The 21,446-nt window shown below is 43.8% G+C and overlaps 1 protein-coding gene across 1 annotated transcript in view; it reads left to right on the top strand.

The window, feature by feature from the left end:
- The first annotated feature begins 3,075 nt into the window (after positions 1–3,075).
- The window catches only part of CDH13 (cadherin 13), a 592,471-nt gene continuing 574,100 nt past the window's right edge, over positions 3,076–21,446 (top strand). The window contains exon 1 of the mRNA XM_028740139.2: positions 3,076–3,307. Within this exon, the coding sequence (XP_028595972.2) occupies positions 3,263–3,307 (45 nt within the window). The 5' untranslated portion in view covers positions 3,076–3,262. The remainder of the gene's footprint in view (positions 3,308–21,446) is intronic.

The raw sequence follows: 21,446 nt of genomic DNA, 5'->3' as shown, positions 1-21,446 counted from the left end.
TTGTCTTGAATGGGAAACCTTTATAGCTCTTCCTGGTGAAGAGAGCCAGTTGCCAGCTTGGTGGGTGGAGTCACCCCAGGACATAGAAATGCTTAGCTTATTGCTTAGGTAGACTCTGCATTTTGTGTGCCCATCACACTGCCATACAGGGCAGCTGTGGGTTCTTGGCTCCTGCACCAGAAGCTCCTGAGAGCATATTGTATGGGAGGGATATGGGAGTCCACATCTGAGGGCAGAGCATGGTGCTTTGCACCTCTTTGGGCCTCTCTCTCTGTCCATCAGCACTCTCACCAGCTCTTACTGTCCCTGCTTTGTGCTTTGCCTGCCTGGAAAGTGTCCTTGAACTCTGACCATGCATCATCCTTCCCATGATGGAGAGAAGTGTGTGTAGAAACAGGCTTAATGTTAAAAAAATACATTCATTGTTCCACCCACTTTTGTCTCTGGCCCCGCCCACCCTGCACATGTCTCCCTGATAGGTTGCCCAGATGAGAAGGCTGAAAAGGGTTGCTTGCCCCTAGTGTGGAGAGATGTGCCTTACAGTTTCACCCAACTACTCCAAGGCAGCTCATGGGGCTTTTCATAGCAGGTGCTCCCAGTGGTTTTGGAAGGAAAGCTACAAAATATTTGAGGGCTTATCATCTGATTGGAAGGGCATATATTTATTGCTGGAGCTTGCCTGCCTGTGATTATGACACAGCCATTATGTGGTTGGTACAATGTAGTGGCAGAGGCAGTGATCCTGTGTATGCTTATGAGGGAGCAAGTCAAGATGGGAACTTGGGAACTTGCTTCTAAGTAAAGATGCCTCAGGGTGGCAGATTCAAAAACTCCTGACTAAGAAGGGGGGAGAAATTGGATTTGGCTGGATTTTAATGAGAAAGTACCTAATTCAGCTGATTTTAAACCAAAGCCCAATTATTCTTCAAAATTTGCACTTCTCTGACTTCTATAATGCAGTTTTCCAGGCAAAAGCAATTAATACAAAAATGCATACATTAGAGGGAAAGTGCATATAAAAATGCATACACCTGTGAAAAGAACATACAAAAGTGCATTGTATTAGGGGAAATTGCTTGTAGAAATGTGTATATTCAAATAAACCCACACTAAAACGCTAACAAACTTTCATGATACTTAAAAAAAATGCTACAGAAATGTGAAGAATTAAATTTGAAATTAAGGTAGGAAAACTGAGAAACTGAAATTGACAGATTCATCCACCCCAAGTCCCAAATAAAGCAGCAGTCCTAACCCTGCTTTCCTGTGATTAAGCCCCATTGCATTAAATACAGTGTTCTTCAAAGTAAACTTGGTTACGATTGTGGTATGAAATAGCATATTGAATGGGCAGGGGAGGTAAGGGGAAAGGGTTGAACCTCACTCACTGTCGTGGCCACAATTCAGTGGATGGATGGGGCTTTGTGAAAATAAATTTAAAACTTTTACAAGAATGCTTGAATCGTGGATCATCAATGCCTTGTCAATACCACTTCCACTCTAGGGTGGGAGCAAATTGCCGTACCCCCAATCACCCAAAAAGAGCCAAGTTCATTTAGCCCTTGGGAGGAGCTAGTGGTGGTCTATTGTTGGGTTCAGACCAATTCCCAGCCAAGATGGATGAATTTATCAGTCAATTCCTCCCCAAACTCTCCCTCCTCTTCTTTATGGCATCCTCCCTTCCTCCCTTTTAGAGTGTGAGCTGTGCTAGACACCTGTAAAAGGGTCTGAGTAGGAGTTTTGGGGGAAGCCCCTAATTGACTCAGGATAAATTTCTGTTAAATTCCTGAGGCATTGTGGGTAGGTGTACTCTTTGGTTGCCTTATGCTGCATTGCTTTGTGGGAGATTGGAGGTGCCCTGTGGTCTGGGCATGTGTGCCAGGGAGAACACTGAACACGTGGGGCCATGGTGTGCTTGTTTGATTCACAGCCCATGCCCCTGTTAACAAGGAGGAAGAGGTCATTTCAATTCTTGCTACTGGAACACAGGTGGCTCCTGAATATATGTCCAGGAACAAGAAGAGAAAGGATTTCTCCTCCTATAAGGAACTGCCCTCCTCAAGCTATTTTGATTCAGTTGATTTGTTCAGTCTAGTTACTTGTTTATGTGGATCCTCCTCATTCCTGTAGTTATATTTCAATAAATGTAACCTTTCCCCATTTTAAATTGAGTCTTCAGTCTTCTTAAAGATGTGGTGGCAACTCCCTTCTCATTAGTGAGCATGTTGGATAGTTCACATTTTTTTCTGCCTCATTCCTGCCCTGCAATATGGTGGTGAGATGAGCCTACCTCTCAGGGTTGTTGTTAGCATGATGGAGGTAGTGCATGCAGAGTGCAGTGAACACTCCATCATGCAATGTTTAAACACTGCATGTGGGTTTTTTTCCTGCAAGGAAAAAAGTTTCTGCTTTGGAAGGACATGGACTTTTGAGAACTTTACCCCTGGATGACTGCTCAGTGAGTTTGAAAGCCAAAGCCCCACTGTAACCTGAGCAGTTAATAAAATCTATTGCCCCATGATGGATTTTTTCGTCAAGTAGAATTGATCTGTCCTCCTTGTGATTTGCGAGATGGAGGGGGAAACAGCAAATGCAATCAGGATTTCTGGTGCCCCTGAAAGAGCCCTGTTCTGTCAGTCTTTTCAAGCCCGGGAGTAACTGAAGGCTGTGGTGGTCATTCCTTTGATTTATTGAAAATAAAACACCCTTGATTAACATTTTAATAAAGAAGGTCTTTCTTTTGGCACGCAGGGTCTGAGGAGCTATTCTCCCCTATCGTGCAAATCGTTTCCTTCAACGGTGAGGGGAAGAATTACCTCTTTCCAGAAATCCATAAAAGAAGAAGTGATTTCTTAAGCTGTTACTTGTACACACCGAAGTGAGAGCTTTCTTGGGGTGCTCTCTCTCTCTCTCTCTCTCTCTCTCTCTCTCTCTCTCTCTCTCTCTCTCTCTTGTGTGTGTGTGTATGTGTGTGTGTGTGTTTGCTTGCGAGGGGTGCGCTCCCGATATGTGTTATGCAAAAATGAGGATGATTTGTGAAGAAATCATCCTTGTAAAGCTATTGGTTCTGGTCATCAGCCTTTATCCAATGCTTTGGTGATGCTGCTGCTGATCTATTTGGGAAGTTGGCTGGCTCTCAAGGCAGTCTCTCTCCCTCTCCCTCTCCTCTCTCTCTCCTCAAAGGCTGTTCCACAGTGAAAATATGCTCAGTGCAGTTGAGTGCATGAATGAAAAAGCCTCCAGTATCTTCTAGGCTAGCAAAATGCAGCACAAGGCTCAACTTACCCTGGCTTTCCTCCTGTCCCAGGTAAGGAATTTGGTGCTTTGATCTGGTCTTAGGGGTTATGTGCTTGTGTGTATCTGTGTTTTTTGGGGGGGAATGTTTTGTATTTGGCTATCTGGAAGTGTCTTGATTTCTCAACGATCGCATGCCGACTTGAAAAACACACAGATACGCACGATGAAGTGTGGATGTGAGAAGCAATTCTCCGATGTGAAAAATGCCTCTGTGTGCTTTCCAGTGACAGGAAATTAGCGACATAATACGTGTGTGTGCATGCAAATTGTATTTCCTTCACATGAAAGAGAGTACGGATTGCTGGTTCCGTGGTGCCAGCAACAAGATATTCTATCACCTTCAATGCTTCAACTTTGATTTTTTTTTTGCTTCTCCTTCCTATGGCTTCTGCCAGGACAAGATCATTACATTCCTTACTCCCCACACTCGTTAAAAAGAAAAGAGGAGGGGGGGGGGGGGAAACATGATTAAGATTTTTTAAAAATAAAAATGTGGAAGGATAAGGGCTTTCCCCTGCCTCTCCTTCTCTGCCCTACCGCTTTGGTGAATTTGTAAAATCGAGTATTAATGAGCAGCTCGGCAGCCTTACCTCCCGCCCTCTTCTCAACTGTAAAAGATCCCACCTCCCCCTTGCAAAAAGGTAAAAAAAAGAAAGAAAGGACATAGACACCCAGCCTTTAAAAAGCCAAGAGGCTGTGGAGCCCTGCTGTTGCTGTCAGTCAATAGCCGAGGAACTAGCTGCTCTCCAACTTCTGCACTCCTCCCTTGCCTTCCCCTCTGTGAATATGATACGGATTTCATTTTGGGAAGCAGCGTGTGATGTTTAAGGCTCCTTTGTTGTCATTCGGTGTGATGCTCCTCCATCCCCTTGTTCATCCCCCCTCTCCTCTCGCTTGTCTTAGGGAGCTTAATCTCTCATTCAGCTACAAGTCTCTGTCTCTTGGATCCCTGGGATGGTACTCCATGGTGATAAAAGTTAATTCCCTATTGGCTTGGAGACTCGACTCGTTTTTTGCTTTTAACCCTTGAGGGTGCATGGGAGACCAATGCCTCGGGAGAGAGCAACTTAATGTGCACGATGTCTTCCAAATGAGAGGAACAGCTGTAGCTCGTTGGTAGAACATCTACTCTGCAGGCAGAAGGTCCCAGGTCCAAACCTCAATGGTCTTGAACCTCCAGATAGGACTGGGAAGGACTCCTGCCTGGAAACCTGGGGAGCTGCTGCCAGCCAGTGTAGAAAATGCTGAGCTATGATTTGACTTTGTAAGGCAACTTCTTAAGTTCCTAAAACATAAATCTGGCTGCCTTCTACTAGGTCACAATGTTTGTCTGTCCAAGCCACTGCTGTCTGCTCTTACTGGCAGCAGCTCTCCAGGGTCTCAGGCAGAGGTCAGTCCTAGCAACTGCTACCTGGCCATTTTAGCTGGAGTTGCCAGGGATGGGATTTAGAACCCTTTGCATGCAGAACATGTTCTCCAGCACTGAGCTATCTGGCCCCTCAGCACTTCGACAGCCCTCTCTATTTATGGCATATAAGTTGCAACTATTTCTCTCTCCTCTTACTGTATTTTTTTTTCTATTGAACCTGGAAAAATGGGACCTCCATGTGTATTTTAGAGCCAAATCCGTGAAGATACTAGTAGAGTACAGAAACAAGTAATAAGTCACAGTTCCCTCTGTTCAACCGCAGCAGGGTAGTGTCACATGCGTGCTCATAACTTAGAGCGGGGGCACTACAAATTGGTGTCGTTGGGCTTGGCAATTGCTTGGGTAGTGATTTAAGGACAAGACCTGCCATTTATTGAATTAACTCATTGTTTAAAAGTTTCTAGCATGTAGCAAGCTGGGATCTTGGCCAATGCTGCAGTAACTCCCATTACCAGTAGCTCCACCAAAAATGTTAGCTTTACTACAGAGTCCCAATGTTGTGTGAATCTGGCTCCTAGTTGTGTACACTGGTGTTAGGGCAGCAAGAGTTATGGCTCTTGTCTCCTAATACAGCTTGATTAAGGCTGATTAGAGATCTTCAGTGTCAAGTGAGAATCAACTATGATTGACCATGTGAAAGCCATGGTTCACTAAATGAAATGTATTGAAGTGGTCTTGAAGCAACAAAATCTAGGGAGCTGTGGCGTGGATGCAATTTACATAGCAACTGGATGTGCTGAGATCATTTGAAATATGTGCAAGTGCTGTGTGGAAGAGGGGAAACTGTGTGCATGTAATAAAAATGGATGGGACAGGATGTGAAGAGAAAACCAAAACAACTGGTCAGTGGTTTAACTGGTTGCAACTAGCAAATATATACATACACTTTGGAGTGTGAGAGGGTTGTGGTATTTGCAATGTTGCTACTGGTGACAAAATAAGGTGTCAGATGTGCCTTTTCCCCAGTGTGTGACTTGGCTTACTTGCTTGAGTTATCTGCTCTGCAGTCCTCTTGTGCGATGCACCTTGCTGTCTCTCCTGCCCTTTGTAAAGGTGAAATATAAAAGGAGAAGAGGAAGGAGGCAGGTGGAGAAAAGGAAAAGAGCAAAGGCTGCTAGAAAATAGGATGATGAGTTAAATGCTTTGACTCAAATCCAAATGATTGTGCCCTCCTTGCAAGGAATCAGATACTTACTGTCTGTCTGTCTGTCTGTCTATCTATCTCTCTATCTATCCCAAAACCTGCTCCTCTGTCAAGCTTGGACAAATGACTATGTCTCAGCTTAACAGACTTTACAGGGATGTTGTGAGTTGCAAATGCAAGCCTGAGCTCTAGCAGAAGGGCATTCAAGACACACATGTGTAGCACTGCTTTTTTTTTGGGGGGGGGGAAACAACAATCCTGCAGGAGCTGACCTGTTTCTAGTCACATGCTGGTATGTTCAAATGTTAGTTTTCTGCTCTAACAAGTCCTCTTTTATTAGCATGGCTGGAATGTGTGAAAGTCAGTCTCCTCCTCCTCCTCACCTGTATTTCATGACTCATACAAAAGATGGCCCACATTCTATCATGTCTAACATGTCCTTTGTTAAAGATCAGATGGTATCAGTTGATAGGGCTTGTCCTCAGAAGCTGCTTCAGTGCCAGAACTCAATGTCAAAACACATGGAGCAAAGCAAATGAAGAAAAGATTAACTCTGGGTATGTACAAAGTGCTCCACCCTGGTGACAGAGTTGAAATGGAGAGGAGCAAGGTTTGCAAACTGGAACAGGTGATTCACTCTTCTTCTTCTTTGGGAAAGCAATGACTCTCTGATTGAAATACCACACTTTTGTGGTGGAAATATTAGGAGAAAGAGGCATTGATGAGAAGCCTTGCGACAGCTGGTGAGATGATGAGGAAAAGGCTGCTGTTAAAGGGGCTACTCAGATGGATTGCTTGACTTGGATAGCTTCCGTGCAGCAGCAGAACTAAATGGTACAAAATGGGAGAAGTTACCTGCATGCAGCCATCTGGCAAGGCTCATAGGCGCAGTGATATTTTTCTCTTCCTCAGCAGCAGCTACAACTCATTATTCCTTGATATCCGGCAAGTGGAAATGGGCAACATTGATCTTGATCAACTGATTTATAAGCGATGCAAATCTGTTGCTGTAATGCCTTCCAGGGAAGAGTATAATTCAGGTTTGAGTTAACGATCTAAGTTTGGGTCACGGTGATTAGGGAGAGAAAGCATCTTCTGAGCAGTGTGTTGTAGGCCCATCAACAATCTAAACATGCATAAATTACTCAATAGGTGAAAATGATTTTTTTTAAGGGGGGGCACAAAGATCATGAACTCCCAACAGAACTTTGTGAGACAATCCTCTGCTGTTCTGGGGGACAGTTGAGGCTCAGATGTGTTGAAGAGTCTTCTTACATATCATAGTAATAATAGCAGACTGGGTGTGTGGAACTGAGCTGTAATTCCCCTTTCTGTGCTTTTGGAATACTGTCAGGAGCAGGGAGTTATGGCCACATCTGGAAAGTGTACATCTTTCCAGAAGGAAGATGCAGAATTCCTCCTACATACATTTCCACTGAGGCATCTTGGTTCCCACAAGTTGGCCATAGTACATCAACACATGACCAGATCATCACTGGTGGGAACCAGCACATGTAAGTTTCTAAAATGGGGATAGGGTGTGGAACTCCAACCCCCATCAGTCTCAGCCAGCATGGCCACATTGTCAGGGATGATGGGGTTGTAACCTAGCAACATCTGGAAGGACACTCCTGACCTAAAGCAATTTCCCTATGTTACATAAATGGGCCCATAGCTATGCCTGGTGCCTGTTATAACAAAGAGTGGTTGTGTGTGTGTGTGTGTGTGTGTGTGTGTGTGTGTAGCACTCCATTAAGCTCTTATGTCCCATTCGTATTTACTATGGATTGCACACCCTAACACAAAGGAGGACTCTCAACTGCAGGCAGCATTCTGTGCATGCTGGAGCCACTCCAGTCTCTTCTGTGACTTCATGAAACATGCAAAATGGTGTAGTTTTCATACACATAGAACCTGCACATCTTTCTGCAGTGTGATCAGTGTACAGAAATTCCCACCATCTTCCCAGTACCAATGGAACAGAGAAGTGTCACAATGGAGAGCATTCAAAAGCCAATATCAAGTGGTAGGCTAGATGGCTATGGCTGGCCACTTCTCTATTTATAGAAATAGACAGACCAGTCTAATTCATTTTCACTTTTCTTTAATGCTAAATTCACTGTGCCCCATTTTCTGTGAATTCTTTTAAACTGCTGAAATATTCACATTTAAAATGCACGTGTTTGTAAGCACTTTCTTTGCAATACATTTTGTCCCTGAAATATACTTCTTTTTTGTACTCAAACTGCATTACACATAACTGGCAGTGCATGTGTCCGAACATATTGATACTTACATTCAGCTCTGTGTAGAAGTTTGTGAAGTCTGTGCATTTGTTTTAAAATTTGAGACCAAATGAACTTTGGGCTTATCCACCCTTACCTTTCCACTGCTCTTTCCAGGCATGGTCTGCACTTTAAAGATTTGTGTCTTAGCAACACCCCCCTTTTTTTATTTGCACCAGAGCTTTCCCCATGAAAACACACTCTTTAAAGCTCAATCAGAGCAAATGGCAATCCACTGAGAACTTGATGTTTGCTCTGGTTTAATGCTAAGGAGCAGTTTTTGCAGGGCAAAAAAAAAATCCCACTTGGACACAGAGCTTTTAAGCATGGAGCTGTGCCTGGAAAGAGTGGAATGAAAGGTCCTACATACATCTCTGCTGATTTCTAAAAGGAGGGAGAAAGGTATACAGACTGTTGAGGTTGTTTAGAATTGACACTGGAAGGGGGGTGTCCAGGTCCTACTCTTTATAAAAGTTCACCTTATCCAGCCATTGGCTTCATGCTTTATAGCAATTTTTTTCCACATGATGAAGTTGGGCATGGAGTGCTCATTTGCTAAGATGGGCTAGAAATAATAGGCATAATTGTTTAGCTAATGTGTGCCTTATGGAGCTCTATGACAGTGGCAGGCAACCTAAGGTCCAGGGGCTGGATGCGGCCCAATCACCTTCTCAATCCGGCCCACGATTGGTCCAGGAATCAGTGTGTTTTTACAAGAGTAGAATGTGTCCTTTTATTTAAAATGCATCTCGGGGTTATTTGTGGGGCCTGCCTGGTGTTTTTACATGATTAGAATGTGTGCTTTTATTTAAAATGCATGTCTGAGTTATTTGTGGGGCATAGGAATTTGTTCATTATTTTTTTCAAAATACAGTCGGGCCCACCACATGGTCTGAGGGACGGTGGACCAGCCCATGGCTGAAAAAGGTGGAAACAATAACTTGAGCTGTAATTGCAAAGGAAAAAGTCTCATACGCATGATCTACTCGGAAAGCTTATTTTTTAAATACATAGTGAATTATAGAAAACACAGAAACCACCAACTTTTTCATATTTCTCCAGAAGAGGGCTCCCTGCACAGCATGAAAACCAGTGATAAGATTCAAACAGAGGGATGGGTTACAGCTGTAAAAGAGGGAAAGATGGGGGGGGGGGGAGAATCACATTCTATACAGAAGTCATGTCAAAATAACTTTAAGGGTTGAACTCTGAGTTACTCACTCAACTTGATCTCTTGTTCATACCAGTCTAGTGCAGTACTTGATCATTAATCGTTTTCAGTGAGATAGGTTTTCTTGTGGTAGGGTGGAAATGAATAATTGATACAGAAATGTCCTTTAATTTTGTGTCCCCCCCCCCCCCCGCCAAGGAATGAAAACAAGAACCTTGGCAAATGACCTTTCTGACTATGGACTCTGTACGTAGTTGTTGCTTTCCATTTCCGATGTGAAAGAAAAAAATAAACATTGTCCTTTGCTATTATGGAGAAGCGTCTTGAACAGGCAGCAGGTTTGATATGCTGTTTCTGGATCTGGAGGAAAGAAAAGTCAAATGGTTGCACAAGATGATACACCGTTAAGTCAGTTGTGCATAGGATGCCACAAAAATAATTTATATGTGCAGTACAGTGCTTAAACTTTAACGTACTTCCGTGTGCTTTCATGGGGAACATGATGGACAGTTAGGCCTATCATTGTAGATGGTAACACGCATGCAGGGTGTGGTTGTGATCATGGTCTGCACTATGAAAACATAGATCAGATTTTGAAAGTACATTCTGAGCATGTGTTGCTAGCACATACAAAGGTAGGGAGATTGCTGGTGAGGACATATATTTTACATTCCTGATATTGTTGTCAATGGTCTTTGCTGACATGATGAAACACGGCTTGAGGTACCTAGGTACCAATTAATGTTACTGGAGTGGTGCAGAGCTGCCACAGTCCCCTCTAGGTGGATCCTATGATGTGCTACTACTTGTAGAAAGGGAGTTGGGATAGATTCCTTACTATTTCTTCCTGCCCAAAAGGAACCAATGCCTGGTGGGCAGAGGCAGGCTACACCTGGAAGCAGAGGTGCTGAGCTGCATCCAAAATTTGGGGGGCGGGTGCTGTTGCGTTTGTGTGATGTCACACATGCAATGTGCAATGCACGTGACACCCACCCCACCTGCCCAGGCCTTCATTTGTCTCCATCGCTGCAAGACTGAGACTGCCTCCTCCTCCTCCGCAAGACCTGCAGAGGCACTTTGGTGTGTTCCTTTGAGATCTCCGGTGTGCCACAACAGAAAAGGCCCTGCTTCTGATCAGTATTGACTTACCTTTAGACACTGAAGGGAATTGGAAGCAGGGCCTTCCCTGAAAATCAGAATGAAAAGTGCACCCTTGAAATTGAATGGCATGACTTAAAACAGCCAAGCTGGTGCCAAACAAGTTGCTTTCCTTTCCGTTGGACCACATCTACGAGGCTGAGAGGGGCTGCCCAGACTTGCACCCTGGGGAGGTCACTTAGGTGCTGCTAACACAGAGGTCTGACTTCACCCCTGGAGGCACACTCCATTGTCTCTGGAAAGGGACAGATGCCAACGACTTAAAATAGGGGTGAGACACCTCTAGCTCACCAGATGTTCTTGGACTTTAGTTCCCATCAGCCCCAGCAACGTGGTCAATTATCAGGGATGATGGAAGTTGTAGTCCAGTAGCTTTGGAGGGTCAGAGGTTCTCTGACACCAAATTAAACTGCTAGATAAGCTTTCCCTAATCTGATGCCACTGAAAAATTTTGGACTACTGCTTATATCAGCTCCAGTCTGTATGGCCTAACTGGGGATGATAGGAGTTGCAGCCCTACAACTCCTGGAGGGTTCCAGGTTAGGGAAGTCTGTTGTAGATTCATTAAGCAGCCATCACCTCTGGTAGCATAGCTGCAGTTGTGCAATCGCATGTCTTAAACTTCAATTGAGTGTTGAGTGCAGTGGCTTGCACTGCAGCTTTTGCTCACCCCTGTAATTAACAGAAACAGAGGCAATTAATGTGAAATTGCCAGCTGAATGAAATGGTTTTTTTTTATTTGTATTTCCCCCTGTTGTCCTATGAATCCTTCATTTATTAAACATAGCACCAAGTTCCCTCTATGAATTCTGGAATACTCGTACCAGGCTCAACTCTACACAAGGCATACAGTGTGTGTTCTGAAGCATTAACCCACCCTGTCCCTCTTTGCAGCTTCCAAAGCTGTTGGGACTCTTTCCCACTCATATGTTGCTTATTTTCCACTGATGGAACAAGCCCATTTGGCTGCAGGCTCCCCACCACGACAGGTTTTTTGTTTTTGTTTTGGTCTGTGTTGGATGTGCATATAGCTTTCTGTTAGGCCAGGATTTGGATCAAACAGCTTTATTATGAGTTGGCAGCTTTTGCCTGACCTTCTCTGCTGCCATTTCCACTGGGGCGAAGTGTAAAAGCGGAATCTCATCTTGCAAAAACACCAGTGCAACTCCCGGCAAGTCAGAGAAGCTGCAAAGGGCTTGTGTATACAACCCAGTAAGACTTTGGGATCTCCTTTTAGCCTTGTAAGCATTCCTTCATTGCTTTAGCTTCTAGGAATACCGTAAGAAATAGCACTGCTGAGGAATACTAATGGGTCAAAGAAGGCTGGAGTATTAAATTAGGGCTGTCAGGGGATGTTTACACAACTGTTGGATGTGTGCCTGCTTTGAAGAACAAACTTCATGATAAGGAGAGAGGGGAATTGGTTTAAATGTGGGGCTTTGTGAATGTGTGACCGTAGGAACCTGCTTTAAACAAAAGGATGTAGGAAGCTTCCAGTGGCTACTGTGTGAAAAGGATGCTAGACCAAATGGGCTACTGACCTAATCAAGGAGGCTCACTTTACATTCTTAAACCTGGTCAGGCTATTTGTCAGTCTAACCCAGCATTGCCTACTCTGACTGGCAGTAGCTCTCTGAAGTGTCAGGCATGGGCCATATATACAATCTGAGCATAGGTTGGAGGAGCTCCCAGCATTAACACCCCAACAGATCTTGCTTCTACATTAGTTTCCAAAGGTGGGGGGGGGGGGTCCCAAAGTCCAGCACAAAGCAAACAGTCTTTGTGTCTCTATATTCCAACTCATGCATACAGATAACTCTGGATATTGTTCTTCTCCAGGCCAGCCTGATGGGGAGATAAGGAAAGGCCCACCCATTTGTTTCTATGGGAGCCTCTTTGGACTTGTAAACCACAGTCCTTAACTAGCCAGCCAAAGCCATTACCTTGACAAAGGAAGTGTTTTGGTAAGCTTTCCCTTATGCATTCTATACAGGATTGCAGGTTCTGGAAGGGGAGCCAGGATTCCACCCAGATGTCCCCCCCCCAACTCATTATCAGTATGGTGTGAATGTGGCCTCAGTCAAAGCTGGGTTTTGACAGCCAACCTTCCCTATTTGCTGCTTCATGGGATTGACATATTTTAATATTTTATTGAAACTTTTTTGAGTGCAGTACCAACACTGCAATGCAGTCATCATCCTGCCATTGTTGAATGTGCGCCCTCTGAACTCATGAACTGCAGTCATTTTGCTGCTGCTTTAGGAGACTTTCGATTCTCATTCTCCCAGTATAATGACAAACTTCTGAAATGCAATCGTCTCATTTTTTCTCTCTCCCAGTGCCTGTAACTGCTTCCCAGGGGAGAGTGAAGCTCTGGAAAACAGCTTTGCCAAGCCCGTTTGAAGCTCTGGATGCTTTGGCCTTGAGGCATCTAGGCAGGCAGGTTTGCAGCTTCTAAGTGCTTACTCACTCCTGCCTTGTAAGGCTTATTTTACTAATTTCCCTAGAGATGGGCCCTCTTCTTCTTCTTCTTTCCCTTGGAGGCCCAGGACAGTCAGAAAACCGTAGAATTAGCATCCCTTAGAATTGAGGTAAATACAAATAATACTTAAGAGTCATGGAAGTTGAAGGCATCCTGCTCTGAAGATGATAAAAGGGTTAGCATGCCCAGTCTAAACTTGAAGTATAATAAACACAATAGGATTTGGATGGAAATCTAGCATTCTTGCAAAATTGGAGTTGTTTCCTTGGATGAGATGACCCCTGCTCCAATTGAATAAGTAGAGTCCTTATTTTCTTATCCATATCCTTGGTAAATCAATATCCCTATGTCTGTGTCATTGGGGGGGGGGGATGCATTTAAATTTTGCTAGCATTAATAAACATATCAGCTTTTTCCCCAAATTTAGCACCTACTCCAGGCTCTGCAGAATCATCTCCTCCTCCTCCTCCTGATTTCCTACCCACCTTTCACCATAAGGTCCCAGGGTGGCATACAACAATGGAAAAATACAATATGAAAAACAATTAAGTCTTATGTGTGATCCTATGCATGCCTTATTTACATCCCATTTGGATTACAGTAACACATTCTACATGACTACCTTTGGAAAGTGCTCAGAGACTTCAGTGGGTCCAAGACACAATGGCCAAGTTGCTGGTTTCTGGGAGAACAGGAACTCCTTGTCACAATAGCTCTGCTGGTTATTGGTCAGTTTCCAGGCACAATTCAAAGTGTTGGTTATGACTTGGAAAACCCTACACAGCTTGAGTCCAAGCTTTCTGAAGGACTGTATTTCTCTATATGAGCCTGCCTGGGTTTTGCTTTTTGGGGGAGAGGTCTTTCTCTCAGTCCCATCTGCTTCACAGACACCTTTGGTGACGACCAGAAAGAGGGTGTTTCAGTGGCTGTCCTCAGTTTGTGGAACTCCCTTCCATGGGAGAATAGGCTGTCTCCACCCTACTTTCCTATTACCAGCAGGCAATTTCTTCTTCTTCTTCTTCTTCTTCTTCTTCTTCTTCTTCTTCTTCTTCTTCTTCTTCTAGCAAACCTTTGGCCTCCAACAGCCTGTTCTGACAGGGTTTTCTGTGGGTGGTTGTTGAACTTGTGTGTGCTTTGAAATTGTTTTAAGAGTTTTCAGTGCTGTTTTTAATAGGATCATTTATTTAATTGCTTTATTTATTATTATTATGTGTTTTAGTTGTATCAATTTTCATTTATGCTGTGAGCCACCTTGGGTCCTGTACTGTGAGAAATGTGGTGTGTGTGTGTGTGTATAAAATAAGCTAATAAATAGCAAGTCCTTGTACAGAACCAGTGACCACCAAGAAGGTGTTGGGCTCTCATCATGGCCAATGGTCTGGGCTGATGGGAGTTGTGTTACTGGAAATGAGGTGAGCCGACCCATTGAGACAGCAAGTAGAAACCTCGCAGCTCAGCCAGAGGCCCAGCTCTCACTGGTCTCTGCTGACTGGCAGCACCTCTCCAGGCTATCATCTTTCCCAGCCCTGCATGAACTGAATGCCTATGAGTGTGTGTACTTTGCTGCCAGACACACAATTTGAACAATTTGACGTTGTTCCTATTGTAGGCAACATATCATTTTCTCTCTTGAAATTGGGCTGCAAGTGGGCTTTGGAAAGGGAGAAGAAAAGAGAAAGCTGTGGATAAAAAGTCAGGCTGAGCCGAAAGTGGAATCACAATGTGAATGGGAAATGGTTGTCAAGGCTGGCATTTATATCCCTGAGGTACTTGACAGCTGGATATGGTGTTTAGACCAGGTGGTATTTCTGTCTCTCTAAAGCACGGACCATAATTGATGAACTGATTTGAACTGGCTGGTGATGCTTTGAACTCCATAAATTGTGCCTTGTGCATAGGAAGCACCTCATTAACCTACAGCGGACACGACTGGTGTCCTGAATACCAACTTTCCCTTGGTTCCTGTGGTTGGCGAATGTTACTAGACTTCAGCAAAGAGACAGAGGGAGTTGGTGGAAATAGGTCACCTATTGTGCAAACTAGGCTCTTACGAGCATTGGATTATGACAGGCTGCGCTTTTCTTCAAATGCCCTTTTTATATATAAAAAGGGGGAACAAGGGTTTACTTGCTTGCAAACGGAAGTCTGTAGACTGCTCAGTCAATTCTTTTTTTCATGAAAGAGGGCAGTATGTTGAAGGAGTTTGTTATCTCCCTCTTCATCCATTCTAATGAATTGATGGAGGAACCTCTAGCCTTCCAGGTGTCAATGAACTACAAGTCCCATCATCCCAGACCATTGGCCATCCTGGTGAGGGCTGACAGAGCCCAACCACCTCTGGAGGGCCACCTCTGTTTTATTGCAATAGTTTTCAGCTTATTCAGACCCATCTTTTAACCCAAACATGAAGTTGGGAACTGTCATCATTTGCCAACTGAACCCTGGACTATATCAGAAAATGGGATTTGACAAACAGAGTGCCCCCTTCTGTCTGTCTGCCTTCCCTCCCCATTAGTGCTCCACTGTCATTAGGTGAGAGATGTATTTTTTTCCCCCAGACCACCTTCCACCAAACAGCCCCAAACTCTCTTGTGTCTCCTTGACAACGCCTCTTGGTGTTGTTGGCTTTGACTCTTGGATGTAGGTTGAATATATTCATAGAAACCACAAAGATTTGATGAATCAAGATTAAGTGTTTACTAACATGTTGTTCTTGGGGAGGGGGAGATTTTAACATGTGAATGGTTACATTTACACAAAACATTCCCCCAAATAAGCAAAGTGTACAGAACATAATAGCAGAAACTCACCTGGCTATACCTTAGCTAAATGGGTTCCCAACTGCTGAAGTCTTACACAGAATCTTGTGTTAATGCTGCTCACCTTATGCCCTCTAGCACTGTGTGTGTTCATTTGTATTCTGAGACCCACCTTGATCTGCCTTTCACTATATATACCCTTAGGCTAAGTGGTCTCTCAAAACTCAATCTACAAACATTTCAAACCTCAAAAGAAAATACACTTGTCCTGATCCTACAGCAGAAATGACTGGCTTGCAACAGACTTCCCTAATTTGTAACACAACCCCTTCCAGTTTGTTTATGAGACAGGCAGGGTTCAATAACAGGAAGCAAATTAATCCCTTAAAGTCCAAACAAACTATATATTGGACTTTTTAGTTTTGTTTAAACAGTCCAGTTCCATCACAATGACCACATTCTTTTCTTTTCGTTTTCTTTTTAACCATATAATGAGAGTACTGCTGCTATTAAAACCCACCATGGCCCAGTGGTGGGTCCCAATCCATCAGTTGGAGGCCAGCATAATACAGTGGTACCTCGGGTTACATACGCTTCAGGTTACATACGCTTCAGGTTACAGACTCCACTAACCCAGAAATACTACCTCGGGTTAAGAATTTTGCTTCAGGATGAGAACAGAAATCGTGCTCCTGCGGTGCGGCAGCAGCAGAGGCCCCATTAGCTAAAGTGGTGCTTCAGGTTAAGAACAGTTTCAGGTTAAGAACGGACCTCCGGAACGAATTAAGTACTTAAACTGAGGTACCACTGTAATGCATGCCTGGGTCTTAGTGTTTATAAAACAGCTGGAAAACTGAGCTACAGGAGACCCTTCCCCTGAATGGTCATTTATTCAACTTTCTCAAGCAACCCATTCAGAGAATTACTTGGCCTTCCCCTGCTGCAATAGCCGGTACATTTTCACAGATAATGTGATTATTTGTCCCCACACACTTGCATTCGCACATGCAGAAACTCCAATAGTGGCTAGCTTTCAATATGTTGGCCTCTATTCCACTCAAACCCATGTCCTGCTCCCCGAAAACATTTTATTGTCGTGGTCAGGGAGGAAAGTGGGAAGAGAAACACATATTTTGAATTCCTTGTATCAATTGCTGACACCTTTTGTTGGAACTAGGTAGTCAGCTCGTAACACGTTTGCTGTAGCATTTTGTATGGAAAGAATATTGATTCTCCCACAATGTTACAAAGATATCCTTTCAAATATTTCTCTGTGTTTGTATACAGCTGCATCTTCAGCAGTGCACAGCTAAGAAACTGTGACCTGAGAACACAGTGAAAGCTCTCTCTCATCACAATCAAACGTAGCAGCAATATGTCACTGATGCAAATGTACAACGGGGGGTGCTTCATGAGGAGCTAGTTCTTTGAAGAAATCCAATGCATCTGTTCTCTTGGACTAATGTGCAGTGAAGAACTGGATGTCTACTCAGAAGGAAGAACCACTGAGGTTAATGGCACTTGCTCCTGGGGAAATGTGTACAGCATTGCAGCCTTAACCATCTGTTGCTGCTGTTGTTTCACTTCCCAAGTATTCAGACAGTTTTTGGCTCAAAAATAAAATAAAATAAAATATCCGGATCAAAATAAATTTAAGAGGAAATACATTTCAAGAATGCATATTTAATTACGAATTATTTTTGTAGATTTTTTTTTTTAAATGCTGATTAATGTAGAAATGAGCCAAACTGAACTTATGAACTAACAATGAACACATGAGAAACTGACGTGGTTTGCAAGTAGACCTATTCACTCCTACCTAGGCATCACTCTGTTGCAGGGTTCTTTTGTGGTGGATTCTTCTTCAATGGAGGTTTTTAAACACAGGTTGCATGTCAGGTCTACTTTAGCTGTCATTCCTGCATTGCAGGGGGTTGGACTAGATGGCCCTTGGTGTTCCCTCCAGACTCTACAATTCTATGATGATCTTGTTTTGGAATTCTTCTTTTTACCCAAAGGAAGTATTTTAGTCTGGATTTCAGCCAATCCGAATTATTATCTGGAAGTTAATCAATGACAAATTGTCACTACTGGATTAACAGCCAGCTGTTTTAAAATAAATAGGAAAGGAGCAGGGAAACTGCTACTGACATCATTTCCCAGCTTAACAATAATACTAATAATAAGAGGCTGTGGCAGTAGCAACAGGAAGATGTGGCAGATTAGATTTTCTTTTGCTATAATGCTGACTGTCGCCTCTTAGAATTTCCTAAGAGGAAGTGGGAGCTTGCAATGTACTTCAGATATTTGGGCATCATGTTAAGCAGCTGTCCCACATTCACTCCTGTGTGACGAACTGAACATCTGCTTCAACCATCCCTCTCTCACGGTAGTCTGCTGCAATGCTGAAGTCAACACAGGGAGAGAGGAAGCTGCCTTATAATGAGACAGACCATTGGCCTATCTAGAGCAGTACAGTCTGCACAGACTGGCAGTGACTCTTCAGGATTTTCCGACAGAAGACATACTGAGTCCTGTGTGAGGATGTTGTGGATTGAACCTGGGATCTTCTGTATGCAATGATGTCCTACCACTGAGCTACTGCCCTTCCCTATGAGAAATGATAGAGGTCCCCCCTCCTAAGTACACCTGATGTTAGATGGATGGCTCTAATGTTAGGTAGGGTGACATTACAGCCAGTTTGGGATGTCGTGAAAAGAAAGCAAATTATTCTATATTTTGTTGTTAAGAGCATAAGAAGAGCCCTTCTGGATCAGACCAAGGGTCCAACTAGTTCAGCACTGTGTTCTCACAGTGACTAACAGGTCTCATGGAACCTGAGTGCAACCACAATCTCCCCAGCACCTCATGATTCTGTTATACTGAGGCATACTGTCTCTGATCGGAAGATCAGCGGTTCAAATCCGCACGACGGTGGTGAGCTCCCGTTGCTCTGTCCCAGCTTCTGCCAGCCCAGGAGTTTGAAAGCACACCAATGCAAGTAGATAAATAGGTACCACTGTGGTGGGAAGGTAAACGGCGTTTCCAAGCGCTCTGGCACTTGTCACAGTGTTCCGTTGCACCATAAGCAGTCTAGTCATGCTGGCCACATGACCTGGAAAGCTGTCTGCAGACAAATGCCAGCTCCATTGGTCTGAAAGTGGAAATGAGCACCACACCCCAAAGTCAAACTCCACCACACTTAACCATCCAGGGGTCCTTTACTTTTACCTTTGTGAGAAGAGATCTTAGGTTCATGATAGTTTTTTTAGGTAGGGGGCGGTCATTCTGGATGATGCCATGAGTTGCTTTCAATTCTTGTTTTCCCTTTTTTTTTTAGGGGGTGGGATCCTAAGCCCAGGGCGGGTTAGAATCTAATGGAAGAAGTTGCCAAACTGGTCAGACAAGTTTCTTTGTAACTGTAGCTGGCCACTTAAGTGCCCTCATCAGCATCCCAAAAAATGAGCTAGGTTTCAGAAGCTACAGCTGTGTGATGGTGCCCTCCAGGTGGGCCTATCTTCCACCCCCCTGACCTAGCTGCTAGGTAGAAGAACAATAGCCAGAGTGTGTGTGTGTGAGAGCTCATCTGGAGACAGGCTGGAAGTTGGAGACACAGAGACATGCTTGTTCTGTGCCAGATCCAAAGCTATAACTGATGAAGAAACAAGATCTGTTGGTGTTAATGTTGTGAGCCCCTCCATCTTATGCTCATGTTGTATATATGTGCAAATAAAACCCTGTATCCTAATGGCACCACAGTCTCCACTAATCTTCCTTCCAAGGAAACAGAACCTGGGAAAGTTCTTGACACTTCTGGAGTCTCTCAATACTCTGAAATTGAGGTGGTGTGTAACAATATAGAGAGTGGCTGTTGAGATTTAAGATTTTGAATTTTAGTATTTTCTTTGTCTCAATCACTGCACAGGCTTCCGGGGTTTCATAGGCTTGACCCTTCTTTCTTGTCCAAATCTGTTGCATTATGGCTGAGATGTCCTTGTGCTGCTAAACTCTTAAACCCTGGCTCCAGTCACGGCTGGACCTTGCGTTTAGCTTTTGTGTATCTCTGTAATATTTGCGCCATGGAGAGTTTTTTAAGATGCTGAAAAGCCAGCCGTATCAACGCAGTGATATATGGTGCTGGTTTCTTGCTGATGTAGCTGCTGAACTTAGTATCCCTTCTCATGTGCTGACAGAGGAGTCTGAGCAAGTAGATAAACATTGAATATATTGAAAAGTGCAAAACAAATTGAAGAATGAAAGTTTTTTAAAAATCAGTTCGGTCTACTTTTTGTTGTTGTTGACTTGCTGCTTAGAGGCAGAAAAATATCATCTTGCAGTAGCTGATGTATGAAGAGGAACGTTTAACCCTCTGAGTTCTAAATAAAGGCATGAGCACACGTCTTATAGTGTTACGATATCTTTCTTTAAGGGAAAGGGTTTTGGATTACATGATACGTGAGGGAAACCTTAATACTTTTGATCCATGAGACCTTCCTGAGGTGATTGGAGCATCCAGGATAAGCACATGGGGCCTCTCCAGATTTTCTGGGTTTTCTGGTTGTAGTAGTGGTAGTTTTTACCAGGTGAATTCTGCTACATTCTGTGCAAGTGTATGCATAGGAACTAGCCCAGTGTCGAAGGTAGAATTTATGTTCTTTGCTTTACCCCGTGAGCTTCTGGCTCCACCCACCACTGACATGCAGCTCTTGGAAGGTTGTCCAGAATGGAATGTGGCCCTTGGGCTGAAGAGGGATGGGATAGCTCAGTTGATAGAGCATGAGGCTCTTAACCTCAGGGTTGCAGGTTTGAGCCCTACATTGGATGAAAGATTCCTGCATCTCAGAGGGTTGGACTAAATGACCCTCGTTATTTCTGGCTATGCAATTCTATGATTCTGTGAAGGTTCTCAATGCTTGTTTTAAAACTAAAAATATCATGCAGAATTGTTTTCTTAAAGTCAACAAAGGTTGCCTGCAGAATCATAATCACATACTATATTTTTCTGTGCCTGGTTAGCGGAGATGTAATCGGTCTTCACATGAACATTCATGACAATACATTACTGCTTTAGCACTTAGAATTGGGGGATCCTTGTTGTAGCTGTTGGGAAATAACTAGGCCTGGGGGGTGGGGAAGCAAGGTAAGAATATATCTCTCCTGGTTCACTGTAGGACTGAAGATGTAGAGTAGATGGAAGCCAAGGGAGATCAGTAAGAGACTGATGGGAATTATTTTGCACTGCAGCTGTCTGCTTGCCAGACTTTTGAAGCTGCTTGTCCATCTGTTGGCAGTTTTCTGTGGTGCCCTCTCACCTAACCAGCTGCAGAGTTGAGGTTCATTGGGAGGCTGCCGCATAACCACTCTGTGAAGCAGCCAGCATTTGTCTTAGCCTTTGCTGCAGATGCTGTCACTTAAGTGGGTAATAGTAATAATAGTGTAATCATTTGTAGAAGCAAAGAAAAGATGTGTCTGTCATGGTTTTTGGAGAGTGGAGGAAGGAGAAGAAGGAGGTGGTATCATGGTTTGATGGTGGATAGATGTTGGGGTTGTATTCTATTCAGAGCAGATTCCACATTAGTCACATCCAATACTGTCGATGGGTCTACTCTGAGTAGATCTGCCATTAGCTCACAACCATTGGAATCAAGGGGGAGCTGGCTGTCAGTGATGCATACAGTAGACACAGCAGGCACGGACCATGTTTTGTAGGGCAGGAATAGT

The sequence above is a fragment of the Podarcis muralis genome, chromosome 7 (genome assembly GCF_964188315.1).
Source record: "Podarcis muralis chromosome 7, rPodMur119.hap1.1, whole genome shotgun sequence".
NCBI classification, from domain to species: domain Eukaryota; kingdom Metazoa; phylum Chordata; class Lepidosauria; order Squamata; family Lacertidae; genus Podarcis; species Podarcis muralis.
Note: the sequence above shows the minus strand (reverse complement) of the source record. Positions and strands in the feature narration are given on the sequence as shown.